Below are 20,679 nucleotides of genomic sequence, written 5' to 3'. Positions count from 1 at the left end.
CACCCTGTCCATGGGTTGTCATATTATTTTTTGACTTCTCAACTTACCTTTGAGCTGCAGCAGACAGGCAGCAGGAAGCAGTTCCTGGACATTCTCCACTGTGACCAGGACTGTTTCTGTGTAAACAAAGTCCAGCAGGATCTCCATGGTGGACGCAGTCAACCCCTGAATGTCTACAAAGGATTTCCCTTTCTCTGACAGCTGCAAAAGAACAACAGCAAAGACAGACACGTCAGCTTAAATGATTAGTTACTAGTAGTACTAGTTAGTAGTCTCTCTCGCCAGACCCTGGATGCTCCGCACGCTTCATCTGGCTGTGAGAAGAGACTAAAGGGCAATACATCACACAAAATATATAAATTGTTTACTATTTGTCATACATGTGTAGGCAGCTGTGAATTATAGTCAGCTTTGATAGTAAAAGAGCCATGCTCACCTGATGATTCCTAGAGAGCTAAAAATGTTAAAGGAAAGAAACTAGGTCAACTGAGCTGCAGAGAAATAATTAGCATTGGACTATTTCTGCTATGCACTTTCATGGCTTTTTCGTGGTTGAGAATATGATCCATGCAATTTAGTTCAAGTTTTTATTGAATTAATAACCAGATGGCAGTCCGATAGACACCGAAAGACATTTCTCAAGAAATGAATATCAGTCTACACAAATATCAGCCTACACAAATCTTAGCTGGGTTCTAAGCGCAAGGCATATGTTGAAACTATTTTGGTAATGTCAACCTCAGAATCAGTTAATCAATTATTCCCTGTCTCTTTCTGCATATAAAGAGAACCACCAGCAAAAGTATTTAGAAAGTTATTATTGCTGATGACACTGGTGATCAGAGTCTTGTTAGGGTTAGATTTCCTGGCAACCTTTTTTTGTCCTGGTTTTGTGAGGAGTCACCTCTACATTATCGCCAGTCTTGTGCTTACAGTTACCTCGCTGGTGAACATGGCGCAGAAGTAGTCACTGCAGGCTGCCAGGACAATGCGGTGCACAGGAAAGTCAGTATTCTCCACTCTCAAAGTGATGTCACAGAGTGTGTTGCTCTTACGAAGTGCGTTCATGGCATTGAGGATGGATTTGGCATGGGAGTTGGTCATGATGTCTTTGGGAGCCATGGTGCTGTACTTGACCAGAGTGCCTCAAGTTTCAAGAATCTCAACGTGCTGCAATATCTGGCAAAAACAGAAAAGCGCGATTGAACATAGTTTGTAAGCAAAGTGCAAAGATGACAAATTATGATACATTACATGAGACCTCGACCACTGAGGTTCACAGCTGTTTAATGTGCAGGCAAAATAAATGTTTTTATTTCATCTTTATTTAACCAGGTACAATATAGCAATTAATAAACACTGGAATGGTATAATGTGCAGAAGATGAATGTGCAAGTAGAGATACTGGGGTACAAAGGAGCAAGATAAATAAATACAGTATGGGGATGGGCTATTTACAGATGGGCTATGTACAAGTGCAGTGATCTGTGAGCTGCTCTGACAGCTGGTGCTTAAAGCTTGTGAGGGAGATAAGAGTCTCCAGCTTTAGTGATTTTTGCAGTACTGTAATATATTACAGTGAACAACAATTAAATAATTAGCTGGACCTATAAGAAATCTAGAAATAACTGCCCTGTCCGCACAGATGATCTGGGATCAAATCCAGTCCTTCGCATTGGTGTCATGACCTGAGCTGTGTTTGAATACCCATACTGTAAAAGAACGGTATCCTTTTAGTTGAGTGTACTTGTGCTTCGCCTGTCTACGGGAAGTTGATGCTGTTGCTATGCAACTTATTGCTAGCTTGTTAGCATAACAAATTACCAGCTAGACATTTTACGATTTCATGAACAATGTCCACTGAGAACGCACAACGGACTATACCAATTGACTAAGCTAAGAATGACGAATAGTCAAGTCAATAAACGTTTGGTAGTTAGTTTGATAGCATACAGTTAATATACTGGCAAGTTCGATGTATTAGTAGCCAACTAACGTTAGATAGCTAGCTAACATACCAGTGCATACAAGCAACTGCTGTAATAATATGCTATGCGGTTCGTAAGGCTAGCGTAGCTAACAAATTGTCTGCCAACATAATGTGTAACGTAACTTATATGAAAAGTAATTACTTATATTTTGCACCATTTTCTTCAAACCTGAAAATGCTGTGAAGGCACGCCCATTTTCTGAAGAATTGCATTATGGGCCCTCAAAACACGGCAATTGTATCCACTGCTTATTTGGGATTTTATTTGTATTTATTTTTTTAGAGAAATTGTTTTTATTTTTGTATTATTATTATTTTATTTTCATAGGGGAACACAAGTACATATAAAGAATATGCAAAGGACAATTACAATATCACATTACACAAGGACCTGAAGGGACATACATACATTATAATTCTAAAATCTTTTTTGTTGGTAGAGATTTAATTGTCTTAAAAAAATAGTTCAATTTATTTTTGTAAGGTAAGAAAATGTGTTTTATTTGTAAATTTACATTTATAAATAAGAATTTTGTCCAAAAGAATAATAACGAAATTAAAATTACATAAAATTGTTTCAACTTATTTCTATCATAGGTAAAGAATCAGTGTAAATCTTCATAAATGTGTTCAATTATAAATCTGCTGATGTCTTGCCACAGATTTCTTACATGAATATAATGCCAAAAAAGGGTGGTCACTACAATATATATATATTTAATTTTTTTACTAATTCATATAGTGCTTGGCAGGATATTTATGAATAATTTTAAAAGAAACTTCCTTCATTTTGTTAATAAGTATGTATGTGTGGCAACATCCAAACTTTTTTCCAACCGATATTATCAATAAAACCATTCCAATAAAGCATGACAAGTATAGATACAACAACCTGTTGAAAAAAGGCTTGTATAGCTCTATTGTTGTTGAATGGACCAAAAGAAAAACAAATCTTTCCTACCGATGAGTCAACAGGGTTAATCATAGGTATGTTTTTATTTAACCTTCATTTAACTAGACAAGTAAGTTAATAACACATTCTTATTTACAATTTGGCTGCGGGGACAGGGGGTTAAGGTCATGTTCTGAGGATCAGGTCTTGACACGTTCCTGAATAATAAAGCAACACCTGAGGGAATGGCATCTTAAACAACTGTAAAATCTTTAGGCGTGACAGGGATCTTGTAAAGTGATAAGTATACTTTTATAAACTGGGTGGTTTGAGCCCTGAAATCTGATTGGCTGAAAGCCATGGTAGTATCAGACAGTATACCATGGGTATGACAAAACTTTTAGTTGTACTGCTCTAATTACGTTGGTAACCAGTTTACAATAGTAATAAGGCTCCTCGGGGGTTTGTGGTATATGGCCATGGTCAATATACCACGGCTACGGGCTGTGTCCAGGCACTCCGCGTTGCGTCATAATAGCCCTTAGCAGTCATATATTGGCCATATACCACACCTCCTCAGACATTATTGCTTAAGAATAGTTGTATTTTGGCGAATGTAGTATGACATCCGGGAACTTTTGGCATACTAACTATATCCATACTATGACCAATAAGCATACTACATACTTAAGTATGAGTATTCGAACACAACTGGATTCAGGCAGCTAGCTAACGTTCCATTTCTTTGGCTAAGCTGGTGTAGCTCATGGGGATGTGTGGAACTTACTCCTCAGTCTGAAGTGTCCCCACATGCGCCAAAAAACTGCTAGATTTTCGCGTGGCCCCGACTGGCTCGCTTTAGGGGGGGGTCCGGGTCACGTCTGCCAGCAAGGCAGAGGTTTCGAGTTAGTGCCAGGTATGGGCCGAATTGGAAGGAAGTTATACTCGTTAAATAAGCGACGTTACACTGGCATCTGTCCAATTTGAGTTGAATTAGATTTACTCAAAGCAAGGATTTTAAATAAGATGTCACGTTATGACATTTTCCAACTCCAAATAGCTAACTAACTAGCAGGTGGTTATGCCAAGGCCAACTAGCCGCAGATAACCGTAGCTAACTACGAGTTAATGGTTTGAATGAATGACAGACAAACTACCAAATAAGGAACACGAATGGCACACACAGTATCAAGCAATACAACTACCCACCACCTAGCTAGATAGCATTAGCAAGCTAACTAGCTAACTCCAATGCAATGATGGCAGACGTCCAAGTCACAGTTGAGGATGCCAAATGTGATCCATGGTAGCGTGTGCTTTCCTGCAATAGTGTGGGCTATTGCGAATTAGTTTTTCTAAGTAATTACTAACAAAATATGAATTTCAAGGATGCCGCAACAAATCTAGCTGGAGAGCTATCCGCAGTCAGTGTAGCCTTTGACAAAAACACGATGACTATACGTCACGACTCACATACGTGCTGGCAGACCTCGAATGTGAATGTTCTTACTATTGAAAGTAAACACTGAACCAATGTAAACAAATCCGCAAAAACTCAGAATCAAAGCAATACATTTTTTTCTCCCTTTTTAACAAATTTAGCAAGGGGATTTTTGTTTGTTTATTGTTGTGACCGCCTGCTTGAAATCGCAGGTGCAGGATCGCTGGAGTTCGATTTTTATGAATGGTGCCAAAAGTGCAACATCGTCAACCTGGCGCACACCGCTGCTCATCCACAAGAGTATATTTAGTCCCTGGGACATCATACCTACTATATATACAGTACCATATACAGTACCAGTCAAACGTTTGGACACACCTACTCATTTAAGGGTTTTTCTTTATTTTTACTATTTTCTACACTATTATTATTCTTATTATTCTGTGTGAATCAGGCCTTCATGGTCGAATTGCTGCAAAGAAACCACTACGAAAGGACACCAATAAGAGGAATAGACTTGCTTGGGCCAAGAAACACTTACAGTGGACATTAGACTGGTGGAAATTTGGTCTGATGAGTCCAAATTTTAGATTTTTGGTTCCAACCGCCGTGTCTTTATGAAATGCAGAGTAGGTGAACAGATGATCTCCGCATGTGTGGTTCCCACTGTGAAGCATGGAGTAGGTGGTGTGATGGTGCTTTGCTGGTGACACTGTCCGTGATTTTATTTAGAATTCTATGCACACTTAACCAGCATGTCTACCACAGCATTCTGCAGTGATATGCCATCCCATCTGGTTTGCACTCAGTGGGACTATAATTTGTTTTTCAACAGGACAATGACCCAATACACCTTCAGGCTGTGTAAGGGCTATTTGACCAAGAAGGAGAGTGATGGAGTGCTGCATCAGATGTCCTGGCCACCACAATCACCCAACCTCAACTCAATTGAGATGGTTTGGGATGAGTTGGACTGCAGAGTGAAGGAAAAGCAGGCATCAAGTGCTCAGCATATGTGGAAACTCCTTCAAGACTGTTGTAAAAGCATTCCAGGTGAGCTGGTTGAGAGAATGGAAAGAGTGTGCAAAGATGTCATCAAGGCAAAGGGTGGCTACTTTGAAGAATCTCAAATATAAAATATATTTTGATTTGTTTAAAACTTTTTGGGTTATTACATGATTCCATATTAGTTATTTCATCGTTTTGATGTCTTCACTATTATTCTACAATAGTAAAATAGTCAAATTAATGAAAAACTGTTGAATGAGTAGGTATGTCCTTTTAACTGGTACTGTATGTGAATGTGATATTTCAGTGTTTTATATTTTATGAACTTGCAAACATTTCTAAAAACCTGTTTTTGCTTCGTCATTATGGGGTATTGTGTGTAGAATGAATAGGGGGGACAATTTAATCCATTTTAGAATACGGCTGTAACATAACAAAATGTGGAAAAAGTCAAGGGGTCTGAACACTTTCCGAATGCACTGTATTTTACAAGATTTTATTAGGATTTCTATAGTCAGAATAAGGACCAGATACTGTTCTTTTCCTTTATCACCTAAAGCTCAATAAATTAATCTCAAAACAATGAATGACATTTACACATGTAATGATTTCTTAAGACAGAGATTTAACTTTGACTTTAATCATTGTGGTTTTTGTAACTCTATTGAAATGCCAGAACATATTTTTTCACGTCAACTCACTAAAACCTCTTGGAATGCATTTCATTACTGAATTACATTATAATGATTATAATGATCTTATTATGCACACTTTAATTTATAATAATGACAGATTTGGTTTCCTAATGGAGGACATACATGATTAATGTATGTACAACAATTTCATTATTATGCAAAATATAGTAGTTTCTTAAAAACGACCCCTTTGTTTGTAATCTTTTTGAATGAGTTTAGGCTACATTGTTCAAGATATCTTTGAAATTAGTTCAATCTAAACAAGCCCTACGTCTTTATAATAACTTTTGTACTCTGATCCCTGATTAGACCACTTTGAGTCTTAGTTTTGTTTATTTAAGAAAACTAATAATTTCTATTATGTATTATGCTTTTTCCAGTTGCTGCGTCTGTTTATTAGAACAAGTGTTTCTTTCTTTTATGCAAAATGTCCCTATTTGTTTGTGAAAATTCCTGAAAAAAATAAAACATGTAAGATTAACCCATAGGTTTTTGGGGCCTCACCCCCGTTATTTGGACTGGACTGGTTGGCCTCGTTCCTGACAGTTCCGTAAATTACGTTACTCGATTGGCCAATATCAAGAAATGAGGGCGGGGATTAGAGCCACCCAAGGACAGTCTTGATAAGGAGGAGCGTAACGGCGTGTTTCCGGTAAAACCAGGCCGAGAGAGAAAATAGTAACAGTAATCTATGTAGCTACTTAAAATAAAGAACAGTATAGAAAGAGTTGTCCACTTTGTTGGACAACGTCTGTCCAATTTGCCTAACCTTTACAAATAGATATCGATTGGTCGTCGGGAAAAGAGTCGGCTGTAGCAAGGCAATGGAAGCCGAGTTTCGGAAAATCGATGAACCCGGGAGTTGGAACGCCATTTACCAGGTAACGTTAGGTTCGTCTTGGCAAATCAAGGTGGCTTTGAAGTTTCAAGTTCTGTGTGGCTAGTAGGCTAGATGGTAACATTATGGGTTTACAACGACTTATTACACGTGTGTCGTGGTTATAAAGTATTATTTCAGATGTATTATGTACCAATTTTGATACCCTAGCCAGCTAACTAGATTACCTTGTTCCGATTTTTTTTTAATGACCAATCTCCTCGGTACTGTCCTTCTAGCAAGCCCCACTGTTTCGAATGATACAGTTGTAAAATCGAGTAGGCCACGTAGCGCAAGTTGTCACATTTGTAACGTTTACCTGCACGTGGTTGATACATTGTAGAAGATTAGTGTTGTTACATTGACAGTCATTGACTGAGTGAGTCATCGATAGTTAAATGTAGACAGATTCCCCTACTTACTCCATGCCACAGTTCAGACATCATGAATGTTACTACAAAAAGGGGCACACCATATTTGCAATCACATTTATCTAACGAACACATCTATTAACTATTAGAATACTCTACATTACAGACATTGCCTAAATGTGACTGTGTGGCCAAGATGTGTCATATTTGAGAATAATGTGGTGGATGACAATTATCTATTATAGTGTCAGTATAATTTGTGAAACTGCAGACTAAAATCTGGTTCAGGGAAATATCCTTTAGATGGCATACTAAGAGTAGATATCCCAAGTATCCTGTTATTGTGTTATAAAGAACGACCGTAGTTTTAGGAAATGGTATTTGAACATCAAGAAACACAGAAACATCCAGACACACCATAAATCTGCACAGTAGTACATGCTCATTAAGACCCAGCTAGAGTTGAAACTAGTTGTAATAAACAAAGCACCTTTTGGGAGAATACCAGTGAGAGTGCAACCATAGGAACAACCATTTCCTCCCAAAACAAAGATATCTCCCAAGTTAAGAAATTAAGTTTGAATGTATTATTGTTTTTTGCTCTCAGGAAATCCGTCAGCAATCAAGTGAGCTGCCCTGCAAACTTGCCAAATTACCTGAAAACAAAACTCGGAATCGCTACAGAGATGTCAGCCCATGTAAGTTTTGTACTCTTGACTCCATATAGAGGAATGAGGATTGAGCTGCTGAGATTCCTCATTCTAGATACAAATCAAATTGTATTAGTCACATTCCCCGAATAAAACAGGTGTAGACCTTACAGTGCAATGCTTACGTACGAGCCCCTAACCACCAATGCAGTAAAAAAAATACAAGTAACAAGTAATTAAAGGGCAGCAGTAAAATATATATAGAGGTCCTGGATGGCAGGAAGCTTGTCCCCAGTGATGTACTGGGCCGTACGCACTACCCTCTGTAGTGCCTTGCAGTCGGAGGATGAACAGGTGCCATACCAGGCAGTGATGCAACCAGTCAGGATGCTCTTGATGGTGCAGCTGTAGAACCTTTTGAGGATCTGAGGACCCATGCCAAATCCTTTTAGTTTCCTGAGGGGGAATAGGCTTTGTCGTGCCCTCTTCACGATTGTCTTGTTGTGCTTGGACCATTTTAGTTTGTTGGTGATGTGGACACCAAGGAACTTGAATCTCTACAGAAGCATAACATAAGATAAAAACATGCCAATAACACAATAATAACAGGCTGACACATTTGATAATAATACAGTTTATAATAAAGTTGATGCATTATGCAGGACAGCTTTTGATACCTGCACAATTTTCTCTTCAAAATCAACACTGTTCTTGTATTTAGGTGCTATATACTGTGACTGAACCGTGTTAAGCTATAGTCTTTGAAACATCTCATGTATGGCAACAGATGGATCCTTCAAGGTCAGATTCCTCAGAAGCAGTTCAACAGAACAAGCTTTTAAAGTATATATTTTGAATCTTCCTTCATGGTAACTCGACACAGCAAAGCTGTTGTGGTTTCCTCTTTTCACAAAGATGCAAAAACCAAACCTAAACCCTATGGGACGGACCAGTCACATGTCAACCAGGGTGTCCATATGTTCTTGTTTCCTGGTTTGAGGTAAAGTGAAACAGCCATACACTAGACTTGAAGTATTTTAAATCTTGGTTATTTACTTTAGTCCCATTCCAACTCTATCTTTTGATTTAGATTAGAAGAAAGAGATAGTATTTCCTGTTTGGTTGAATGGATTAGAACATGGGAGAAGAAATAAACACTGCTGTGTTTCAGTCACAGATAGACCTGTTGGATGTACTGTACAAATGTCTCTTGAGAACTGAATCTCTAAACAGAAGTCCCTTAGGATATTACAAATTGCATAGTCAAAAGGGTTTTCTTTTCATCAACGTTCTTTCATTCTCTGCAGTTGACCACAGCCGAATCCGCCTGCAACTGGGTGCGAACGACTACATTAACGCCAGCCTAATTTCTGTAGACGAGGCACAGAGAAGCTACATTCTTACTCAGGTTTGTACTCTGGCTTTTGTACCCTGGGCTAGAAGGTTGTGAGAATAAATTGTTGTCTATATGTCAAGAGATCACAGCAATTTTACTTGGTTCAGAATGTCCGACTTCTAATTTATAAAGACAATAACAGCACAGTGACAACAAACATCCAAACATGACAATAAACAACATCTAGGGGGGGGTGCAGTTCATAAACATGTATACAATTGATATAGGGCGCGTTTGTAAATTCACTCTGGCTATCTATTCCGATTTTAAAGCACTCTCGTCTGAGTGTGTCAGAGCGCAGAATAACTGATACATTTACGAACACTCAATACCTGTTGAATATGGCCGGTGTCAGTAAACATTGGCAAAAAAAGCTTACTTCAATTGCTGCTAGCAGCACAGTTACAGTCACCAACTCTATGGATAACATGAAAACAGCCTAACCAGCTCTGCTAGGCAATTAAAATGGTTATAGTGAGGTGATCTCTCATTTATGTCTGGAAGTAGCTAGCTAGCTAACTTTAGGATCAACCCTACCCCTCGGCCAGAGCGTCCAGTGTGCGCTCTAAACGCTCCGCGATCGAAACGCTCTGAATTTACCAACGGACAATCTGACAAAGCTCTGAATTTATGAGCGCACTCTGAGTGCTCTCTGGCACTCAGAGTCAATTTACAAACGCACCCACAGTAGGCTATGCTCTCTGGTTTATATATGTTCTTATAATGTCCCAAAGACCCTCTAGTCCAATGTAATAGTCCTGGAGGTCTGATTACGCTCATTCCATAGTCATGATGTCCTTTAACCAAATGTCCGTGCTGAAGCACTGAGGTTTACATACTTACAAACATACCAGTTTATCAGTATTGTCCGTTTTGCTGATAAAGAATACATGTTTTATCATATTATCATCACGTGGATTCTTTTCTAAGATGTACACTCACTGAGGTTTCATTTTAGGATTGTGTAAAAGTGCCAATCTGTCTTGAGTGCCATGATCTCTAAATCAAAAGTGGGTAACACTTCATTTGAATCTTCACCGACATGCTCCTTCTACGGGTAGCCGGTCACATTTATTACTGATTGACGTAAAAAGAACAGATGAGAGATGCTTGCAGCATAACTTTGGGTTGTTTCTAACAATACCTCCTCCCCTTCTTCTTATTCTTATTCAAGGGACCCCTTCCAAACACATGTGGTCACTTCTGGGAGATGGTTTGGGAGCAGGGGACCATGGGAGTGGTGATGCTGAACCGTGTCATTGAGAAAGGATCTGTGAGTATATCAATGATTATTATTAGTATTTCATTCATATGATCTGCCTTGAATATTGAACCTCATTAACCACTATGGGCCTCCAGGTAGAGAGCGCTACTCTGTTTAAGTAAGACAGAGGAGCAATGGAAAGTGGTTCACATAAGGGCCTTTCCTCTTCCTATCTCAAAATATCAATATTATACAGTACCAGTCAAAAGTTTGGACACACCCACTCATTACATGGTTTTTCTTTATTTTTACTATTTTCTAGATTTTAGAATACTAGTAAGGACATCAAAACTACGAAATAAGACATATGGAATCATGTAGTAACCAAAAATAGTGTTCAACAAATCAAAATATATTTGAGATTTTTCAAAGTAGCCACCCTTTGCCTTGATGACAGCTTTGCACACTCTTGGCATTCTGTCAACCAGCTTCATGAGGTAGTCACCTGGAATGCATTTCAAGAACTTTGAAAGTTACTTCAAGTGCAGTCGCAAAAACCATCAAGTGATACGATGAAACTAGCTCTCATGAGGACCACCAGAGTTACCTCTGCTGCAGAGGATAAGTTCATTAGAGTTAACAGCCTCAGGAATTGCAGCCCTCAGACAAATCAACATCAACTGTTCAGAGGTGACTGCGTGAATCAGGCCTTCATGGTCCAATTGCTGCAAAGAAACCACTATTGAAGGACACCAATAAGATGGACATTTAGACCGGTGGAAATCTGTCCTTTGGTCTGATGAGTCCAAATTTGAAATTTTTGGTTACAACCGCCGTGTCTTTGTGAAACACAGAGTAGGTGAACGGATTATCTCTGCATGTTTGGAGGTGTGATGGTGTCGGGGTGCTTTTCTGGTGACATGGTCAATGATTTATTTAGAATTCAAGGCCCACTTAACCAGCATGGCTACCACAGCATTCTGCAGCGATACGCCATCCCATCTGGTTTGCGGTTAGCAGGACTTTAATTTGTTGATCAACAGTACAATGACCCAACACACCTCTAGGCTGTGTAAGGGCTTTTTGACAAAGAAGGAGCGTGATGGAGTGCTGCATCAGATGACCTGGCCTCCACAATCACCCCACCTCAACCTAATTGAGATGGTTTGGGATGAGTTGGACCGCAGAGTGAAGGAAAAGCAAGCAACAAGTGCTCAGCATATGTGGGAACTCTTTCAAGACTGTTGGAAATGTATTCTAGGTGAAGCTGGTTGAGAGAATGCCAAGAGTGTGTAAAGCTGTCACCAAGGCAAAGGGTGGCTACTTTGAAGAATCTCAAATATATTTAGATGTAACACTTTTTTAGTTACTACATGATTCCATATGTGTTAATTCATAGTTTTGACATCTTCACTATTATTCTACAATGTAGAAAATAGGAAAAAATAAAGAAAAACCCTTGAATGAGTAGGTGTGTCCAAATTTTTGACTGGTACTGTACATATTCAATGTAAACATCCCTATCAGATGTATGCACTTCTGTTTTCAGGTGAAGTGTGCACAGTACTGGCCACCTAGAGAGGAGAGGGAGGCGATCTTTGAAGACACAAATTTCAAGCTTACACTTGTTTCAGAAGACATTAAGTCTTACTACACTGTCCGTCAGCTGGAGCTGGAAAATCTGTCGGTAAGATTCCTCTTCCTCATTGTGCCCTCTTCTGTTCTCCTCAGATTTATCCACCCATAGAACCAGTGGATCCCAACACAGCATCCTATTATAATTTTTAACTAAATACTTATACATAAAAACAAACATTGAACAAATGGTTACACTTCATGTTACAGTGCTATTTTCACTGATCTACAGTGCCCTCTGTAATTGTTGGGACAGTGAAGCATTTTCTTTTTTTGGCTGTATACTTCAAACACTTGGATTTGAAACCAAACAATGACTATGAGGTTAAAGTGCACACTCAGCTTTAATTTGAGGGTATTTTCATCCATATCTGCTTAACCGTTTAGAAATTACAGCCCTTTTTGTGCATGGTCGCCCCCCTTTTTAGGGGAGCAAAAGTATTAGGACAAATTCACTTACAGTACCAGTTAAACGTTTGGACACACCTACAGTACTCATTCCAGGGTTTTTCTTTATTTTTACTATATTCTACATTGTAGAAAAATTGTGAAAACATCAAAACTATGTAATAACACATATGGAATCATGTAGTAACCAAAAAAGTGTTAAACAAATCCCCCAAAAATGTGATTCTTCAAAGTAGCCACCATTTGCCTTGACGACAGCTTTGCACACTCTTGGCATTCTCTCAACCAGCTGCTTAAGGTAGTCACCTGGAATACATTTAAATTAAAAGTTGTGCCTTGTTAAAAGTTCATTTGTGCAATTTCTTTCCTTAATGTGTTTGAGCCATTAAGTTGTGTTTTGACAAGGTAGGGGTGGTATACAGAAGATAGCCCTATTTGGTAAAAGACCAAGTCCATATTATGGCAAGAACAGCTCAAATAGGCAAACAGAAACGACAGTCCATCATTACTTTAAGACATGAAGGTCAGTCAATCTGGAAAACTTCAAGAAATTTGAACGTTTCTTCAAGTGCAGTCGCAAAAACTAAGCGCTATGATGAACCTGCCTCTCATGAGGACCGCCACAGGAAAGAAAGACCCAGAGTTACCTATGCTGCAGAGAATAAATTGATTAGAAGTAACTGCACCTCAGATAGCAGCCCAAATAAATGCTTCAGAGTTCAAGTAACACACATCTCAACATCAACTTTTCAGAGGAGACTGCGTGAATCAGGGCTTCATGGTCAAATTGCTGCAAAGAAACCACTACTGAAGGACACCAATAATAAGAAGAGACTTGCTTGGGCCAAGAAACACGATCAATGGACATTCGACCGGTGTCCTCTGGTCTGTTGAGTCCAAATTAGCGATTTTTGGTTCCAACCTTTGTGTCTTTGTGAGACGCAGAGTAGGTGAACGGATGATCTCCGCATGTGTAGTTCCCACAGTGAAGCATGGAGGAGTAGGTTTGATGGTGTGGGGTGCTTCGCTGGTGATACTGTCTGTGATTTATTTAGAATTCAAGGCACACTTATCCAGCATTCTGCAGCGAAAGGCCATCCCATCTGGTTTGCGCATAGTGGGACTATATTTTTCCCAACAGGACAATGACCCAAAACACACCTCCAGGCTGTGTAAGGGCTATCTGACAAAGAAGGAGAGTGATGGAGTGCTGCATCAGTCACCATCAATCGCCTGACCTTAACCCAATTGAGGTGATTTGGGAAAAGCAGCCAACAAGCGCTCAGCATATGTGGGAACTCCTTCAAGACTGATGGAAAAGCCTTCCTCATGAAGCTGGTTGAGAGAATGCTAAGAGTGTGCACAGCTGTCATCGAGGCAAAGGGTGGCTACTTTGAAAAATCTCAAGTATTTTTTGATTTGTTGAGCACTATTTTTGGTTACTACATGATTCCATATGTGTTATTTCATAGTGTTGTCTTCACTATTATTGTTCAATTAAGAGAATTGTAAAAATAAAGAAAACCCTTGAATGAGTGGGTGTGTCCAAACTTTTGACTGGTACTGATGTCATAAGGTGAATGCACCAATTTGTAAGTCGCTCTGGATAAGAGCGTCTGCTAAATGACTTAAATGTAAATGTAAATGTACTGTATACAGTGGGCAAAAAAGTATTTAGCCAGCCACCAATTGTGCAAGTTCTCCCGCTTAAAAAGATGAGAGAGGCCTGTAATTCAGGCCTATTCATCATAGGTACACTTCAACTATGACAGACAAAATGAGGGGAAAAAATCCAGAAAATCACATTGTAGTATTTTTAATGAATTTATTTGCAAATTATGGTGGAAAATAAGTATTTGGTCACCTACAAACAAGCAAGATTTCTGGCTCTCACAGACCTGTAACTTCTTCTTTAAGAGGCTCCTCTGACCTCCACTCGTTACCTGTATTAATGGCGCCTGTTTGAACTTGTTATCAGTATAAAAGACACATGTCCACAACCTCAAACAGTCACACTCCAAACTCCACTATGGCCAAGACCAAAGAGCTGTCAAAGGACACCAGAAACAAAATTGTAGACCTGCACCAGGCTGGGAAGACTGAATCTGCAATAGGTAAGCAGCTTGGTTTGAAGAAATCAACTGTGGGAGCAATTATTAGGAAATGGAAGACATACAAGACCATTGATAATCTCCCTCGATCTGGGGCTCCACGCAAGATCTCACCCCGTGGGATCAAAATGGTCACAAGAAAGGTGAGCAAAAATCCCGGAACCACACAGGGGGACCTAGTGAATGACCTGCAGAGAGCTGGGACCAAAGTAACAAAGCCTACCATCAGTAACACACCGCCAGGGACTCAAATCCTGCAGTGCCAGACGTGTCCCCCTGCTTAAGCCAGTACATGTCCAGTCCCGTCTGAAGTTTGCTAGAGAGCATTTGGATGATCCAGAAGAAGATTGGGAGAATGTCATATGGTCAGATGAAACCAAAATATAACTTTTTGGTAAAAACTCAACTCGTCGTGTTTGGAGGACAAAGAATGCTGAGTTGCATCCAAAGAACACCATACCTACTGTGAAGCATGGGGTTGGAAACATCATGCTTCGGGGCTGTTTTTCTGCAAAGAGACCAGGACGACTGATCCGTGTAAAGGAAAGAATGAATGGGGCCATGTATCGTGAGATTTTGAGTGAAAACCTCCTTCCATCAGCAAGGGCATTGAAGATGAAACGTGGCTGGGTCTTTCAGCATGACAATGATCCCAAACACACCGCCCGGGCAACGAAGCAGTGGCTTCGTAAGAAGCATTTCAAGGTCCTGGAGTGGCCTAGCCAGTCTCCAGATCTCAACCCCATAGAAAATCTTTGGAGGGAGTTGAAAGTCCGTGTTGCCCAGCAACAGCCCCAAAACATCACTGCTCTAGAGGAGATCTGCATGGAGGAATGGGCCAAAATACCAGCAACAGTGTGTGAAAACCTTGTGAAGACTTACAGAAAACGTTTGACCTCTGTCATTGCCAACAAAGGGTATATAACAAAGTATTGAGAAACTTTTGTTATTGACCAAATACTTATTTTCCATCATAATTTGCAAATAAATTCATAAAAATCCTGCAATGTGATTTTCTGGGGAAAAAATTCTCATTTTGTCTGTCATAGTTGAAGTGTACCTATGATGAAAATTACAGGCCTCTCTCATCTTTTTAAGTGGGAGAACTTGCACAATTGGTGGCTGACTAAATACCTTTTTGCCCCACTGTATGTGTGTTGAAGTAGTAAAAAGTTAAGTATTTGTTCCCATATTCATAGCACGCAATGACTACATCAAGCTTGTGACAAATTTGTTGGATGCATTTACTGTTTGTTTTGGTTGTGTTTCAGATGATTTTGTTCCCAACATAAATGAATGGTAAATAACGTACTGTGTCATTTGAGTCCCTTTTATTGTAAAAAGGAATAGAATATGTTTCTAAACACTATCATGATGACGGATAATCCTGAATAAATGAGAAAGTTACAGATGCAGAAATATCCTACCCCCCAAAACTTACCCTGTTATTGTAATGGTGAGAGGTTAGCATGTCTTGGGGGTATGATATTTGTGTATATACACTCAGTGGACATTATTAGGTACACCCATCCCCTTAGCTACACCCATCCCCCAAGGCACCTAATGTGTGCCAGGAAAACATTCCCCACACCATTACACCGCCGCCACCAGCCTGTACCGTTGACACAGGCACGATGGGTTCATGGACTCATGCTGCTTATTCCAAATACTGACCCTGTCATCAGCATGACACAACAGGAACTGGGATTTTGGCGGACCAGACACCCCCCCCCACCCCAAATTGTCCAGTGTTGGTGATCATGTTCTCACTGGAGACGCTTCTTGTTTAGGAGTTGAACCAGCCTCCTTCCTCAACTTCCTGTTAGTCTGCTGCAATAGCCCATCTGTGACAAGAATCGATGTGTTGTACGTTCTGAGATGATGTTTTACACACTATTGTTGTACTGCATCGTTATTTGCCTGTTTTGTGGCCCGCCTGTTAGCTTGCACGATTCTTGCCATTCTCTTTCGACCTCTCATCAACAAGCTGTTTTCGCCCACAGGACTGCCGCTGACTGGCTGTTTTTTTGTTTGTCGCACCATTCTCTGTTAACCCTAGATACTCGTGTGTGAAAAGCCCAGGAAGCCGGACATTTCTGCGATACTGGGACCTGACGATCATACTATGCTCAAAGTCGCTTAGGTCACTGGCTTTGCTCATTCTAACGTTCAAATGAACAGTAACTGAATGCCTCGACGCCGATGCCTCCTGCTTTATATAGGCCACGGCCACGTGGACCATTTTTGTGAATGGGGGTGGTGTACCTAATAAAGTGTTTCGAAGCAGCTTCGGTGGGTTTATGACATCCGTATACAAGCAATGGGTTTATGACTTCCTTCTACAAGCAAGACTATCACGTTCCAAAGTCATTTATAACATTACATTTAAAAATATATATACTTTTTCATACTTGTTATGATAGGGCAATACAGCAATCGATACCTGTGTTCTATTTTATGCTTATTATGGTTATTTGTCCTTCTTACAGACTCTGGAAACTAGAGAGATCCTACATTTTCACTACACCACCTGGCCTGACTTTGGGGTGCCCGAATCTCCAGCCTCCTTCCTCAACTTCCTGTTTAAGGTGCGGGAGTCTGGGTGCCTCAATTCTGACCAGGGGCCTGTGGTGGTGCACTGCAGCGCAGGCATCGGCCGCTCTGGAACCTTCTGTCTCGTCGACACCTGCCTCTTACTGGTCAGTACTGGACTGGGAATTAAAAATGTCAAACTTTATTCCTCCTACAAGGGACAATTGTGCAAATGTGGTATTGAGAATGAGTTGTGCATTCTCTGGCTTTGTGAACTCATAACTTCATGCTTGGCTATTATTTATTGTTTTGTAACTAACTTTCTGTGACATTTCTGATTGCAGATGTCCATGCGCAAAGACCCATCAACTGTGCGCATTCGTGACGTGCTGCTGGAGATGCGAGGCTATCGGATGGGCCTGATTCAGACCGCTGACCAACTCAGATTTTCCTACCTCGCTGTTATTGAAGGTGCCAAGTGCATCATGGGAGACACATCGTTGCAGGTCAATTAAATGTCTCTTTTAGTTGCTGCCATGAACCAAAGTGTTATAGTAGATCATGCAAGCACATCAACATTTGGTCTCCTTGTTGGCCACAGAATGCTGTTATACTTGCCCTCTAATTGAAGAAGGCTAATTAGGTCAAGTGTTTATTTGAATAATTTGGATTTGGGCAGCCCTAACTAGATGTAGAGGTCTCTCCTCATAATGTACTGTAAAAGGTCATAGCTGTTCTCTTCTCTGTAAAGCCTTTGAATGTTTAAATAATACCCACATCAATCCTTAAATGTTTACGTTAAGGAGTCGTGGAAAGAGCTCTCCAACGAAGAGGACGTTCCTCCAGAATTCACCCCTCCCCCGCCCCACTCCCGACCCCAAGGTCAAATCAACGGCACGGTTGAACCTTCCTTCTTTCCTGAAGAGATTGTTGTTGCGCAGAATAATTTCCACACTCGCAGGTAAATAAGATCAGCTCAATTAGACATTTCTAGCAATCTAGACTTCATATATGCAATATTTAATATCCCCTATCTCTGTTGTTGCCGCCCCCCCCCCCCCCCCCCCCTCCCCTGAATATCTCTCTCCTATGGTAGTGCCCCACCAGAAACTGAACTGCGATGGAGGGGCGGTGGTGATGGTGCTACCTCCCAGTCTCCCACTGTCCCCGCTGATCAACCTGGCGGCCAGGTGGGAAGCAAAGAACCAGATCCCAAAGCTCTGATGGAACCACACCGGCTGCATGAGACTGAAACACAACAGGGGCTGAACCAGGACCAGGCAACAGCAGCAGTAGACGACAGCCTTGAGGCTCAGGGTGCCTGGACCCCCCTGCTGGCCAACATGTGCCTCTGCACTGCCCTGGCCCTGGGTGCTTACATCTGTTACCGGGCCTGTTTCCACTGATCTCCTCTACCCTCCTCCCTCTCTTGCTCCTCCCTTTCTCTTGTCTGTTTTTTTGCAGGGTGAACTGGGCGAGTGGATTGTTTGGATTTCAGCAAATTGATTGATTCAGACTTACTCACTTGTTTTCTTAACAGAGCGTGAGTGTGGGAGGAAGGGACTGCCCCTTTTCCCTTGTCACCCACCGTAGCTCGCATATGAACTGTCAGTTTGGACTCTCAGGACCTCAATTTTCAGGTGTCACATCCCAAATACAGGTGTTGATTTAAAAACAAATGAGTGAACAACAATTTTTCATTATAGTTGTCAGTAAAGGAAGGTGTGTGTTTGTTCCTGTGTTCTGTGAGCTGAATGGTTTACTAGTTGACCCTACCTACACACATGCACCCTCTATTCAGTTACCAAATGACACACTCATAAGTGTTCTTCCATTTCAGCCTTTGCAAATAATGTCCATTGGCTATTCACCTTTCTCTACCAAATAGTTATTTCAATCCAGCTCTTCAAATAAAAAATTGGTCTAGAGGAGTTACTCAGTGCTTGATTTGTGGCAACCCTGCAGTGCCAACGTAATGATTTGCTGCAGAGACGTTATTAAAAAGAAAACAGCCAAACATCATTTTTGTCCTTGAGATGATTAGGCAGTATTATACCCAGGAGTAAGCTGAGACTAGGGGGTGGCCACTGTCTGAGAGAGATACTGCCCTCCCCGCCTTCCACTGGTTGAGTGGTGCATACAGTGGGTAATTTACAGGCCATAGGAGAGCTCCCTACCACTGCCCCGTTTAGGGTCTTTTGGCTAGAGCTACGTGAGTGCGAGCGAGTGTTTAGTGAGAGTTAACAGCTTTCTACTGATGCTTGATTTCTATCTGCTGTCTTAGAGGAAAACATCACAAGTTTATAATATAAGTCATATTTGAAATGTATTCTAGATTGATTCCTGGCCCTTTTCTCTCCCACCACATATTCGTTCCTAACTTGACATTTAAGCAGGAGTGTCTTGTTGATAATGTGCTTTGAATGGAAATGCCGCACACATGTATTGAGCTGTTCTGGCTGGCCTAGTTTGAGACGCTGTATTCACATTTAGCCTGTTTCAAAAAGTGTTTCCAGCTAACGCTGATGTACAAATTCCAAAATGAGTCTCCAATGATTTCGCAACAGTTTGTTATTGTTGTCAAACCTATTAAATATATCATTCAGGGATAGTAACTTCTTGCTGTCGCCACATTGGATGAATAATGCAGAAGCTTTTCATGCTAAAGAAACAAAGTGAATGTGTAAGGAGGAGGGGAATGCATCAGGTGAGCGTTGCATAGTAATTAAAGAGCAGGCATCTGAACACAGGAGGTTGCATTAACGCACAAAAATGCCAGCTCAGCCTACTATATGGAGACACAGACAGCAGCTAACCCTACGCTCCCTTCGCTAGCAATACAAATACTTTATATTGACCTTTATTTTCCCATCCTCTGACAGCTAAACCCATCCTGGCTGTATGGACAGGGAGCCTGGGGTCTCAAACCAACCAACAAACACCAGCACATGGAATAAAACACTGTAGTGGTGATCAGTTATATTATGTTATGGCATGGGACTGTGCTGTTAAGTTTGTTCTTCTTACTTTTTTCCCACATAAACATCCTGCAGTTTTGAATAAACAGGTTTTTAATGAGATTAGTTCAACTGCTAGTTTAATTTACTTTAGTGACTCAAAAAGAACTACTTCCTGAGTCCAACAGCTGTACTTTTTCTCTAGAATGTATGAAATCCTACCCAAGGACACACCCTCTTGATACTTTTTTCAGTTCAGGTTTCATTGTGCTGGCTTTTTTTTTTATACATCCATCATTGTATTCCTTTTTTAATAAAAAAAAATGTACTGTTGATTTGTTCTAGTTTTTGGATCTGAGTCAATTGTAAGATTTTATTTTATCAGACTGAATTCTGAACAAAGGCTGTGGTAATAAAATCAGTCTCTGTACTTACCTTGTAATCTCAATTTTATGTATGAGATTGAATTATGATCATATTGACATCACCAATATGAAAAGGGCATTAGAAGA

General features: G+C 40.4%; 2 protein-coding genes across 6 annotated transcripts in view; one reads left to right on the top strand and one right to left on the bottom strand.

Moving 5' to 3' along the window:
* LOC129860732 (kelch-like protein 12) overlaps window positions 1–20,679 on the bottom strand; it is a 59,065-nt gene that overhangs the window by 12,575 nt on the left and 25,811 nt on the right. For 2 of the 5 annotated variants that reach the window (XM_055931421.1, XM_055931425.1), the window contains exons 1-4: window positions 4,092–6,645; window positions 940–1,179; window positions 437–454; window positions 48–201 (exon numbers count right to left, since the gene is read on the bottom strand). In XM_055931421.1, coding sequence (XP_055787396.1) covers window positions 48–201; window positions 437–454; window positions 940–1,122 — 355 coding nt within the window. In that variant the 5' untranslated portion in view covers window positions 1,123–1,179; window positions 4,092–6,645. Of the gene's footprint in view, window positions 1–47; window positions 202–436; window positions 455–939; window positions 1,180–3,669; window positions 3,764–4,091; window positions 6,646–20,679 lie in introns of those variants that run through there. The other 3 variants (XM_055931422.1, XM_055931423.1, XM_055931424.1) reach the window with 3 other exon arrangements.
* LOC129860733 (tyrosine-protein phosphatase non-receptor type 1-like) lies at window positions 6,823–20,500 on the top strand. Its single transcript, XM_055931426.1, has 9 exons — window positions 6,823–6,907; window positions 7,882–7,972; window positions 9,232–9,332; window positions 10,495–10,593; window positions 12,074–12,211; window positions 17,168–17,377; window positions 17,555–17,716; window positions 18,014–18,171; window positions 18,307–20,500. The coding sequence occupies exons 1-9, from the start codon at window positions 6,851–6,853 to the stop codon at window positions 18,614–18,616; spliced, it is 1,326 nt and encodes a 441-aa protein (XP_055787401.1). The 5' UTR covers window positions 6,823–6,850; the 3' UTR covers window positions 18,617–20,500.

The sequence above is a fragment of the Salvelinus fontinalis genome, chromosome 8 (assembly GCF_029448725.1).
Source record: "Salvelinus fontinalis isolate EN_2023a chromosome 8, ASM2944872v1, whole genome shotgun sequence".
Taxonomy (NCBI): domain Eukaryota; kingdom Metazoa; phylum Chordata; class Actinopteri; order Salmoniformes; family Salmonidae; genus Salvelinus; species Salvelinus fontinalis.
The sequence above is the reverse complement of the archived record's forward strand: the minus strand, read 5'-3'. Positions and strand labels throughout refer to the sequence as shown.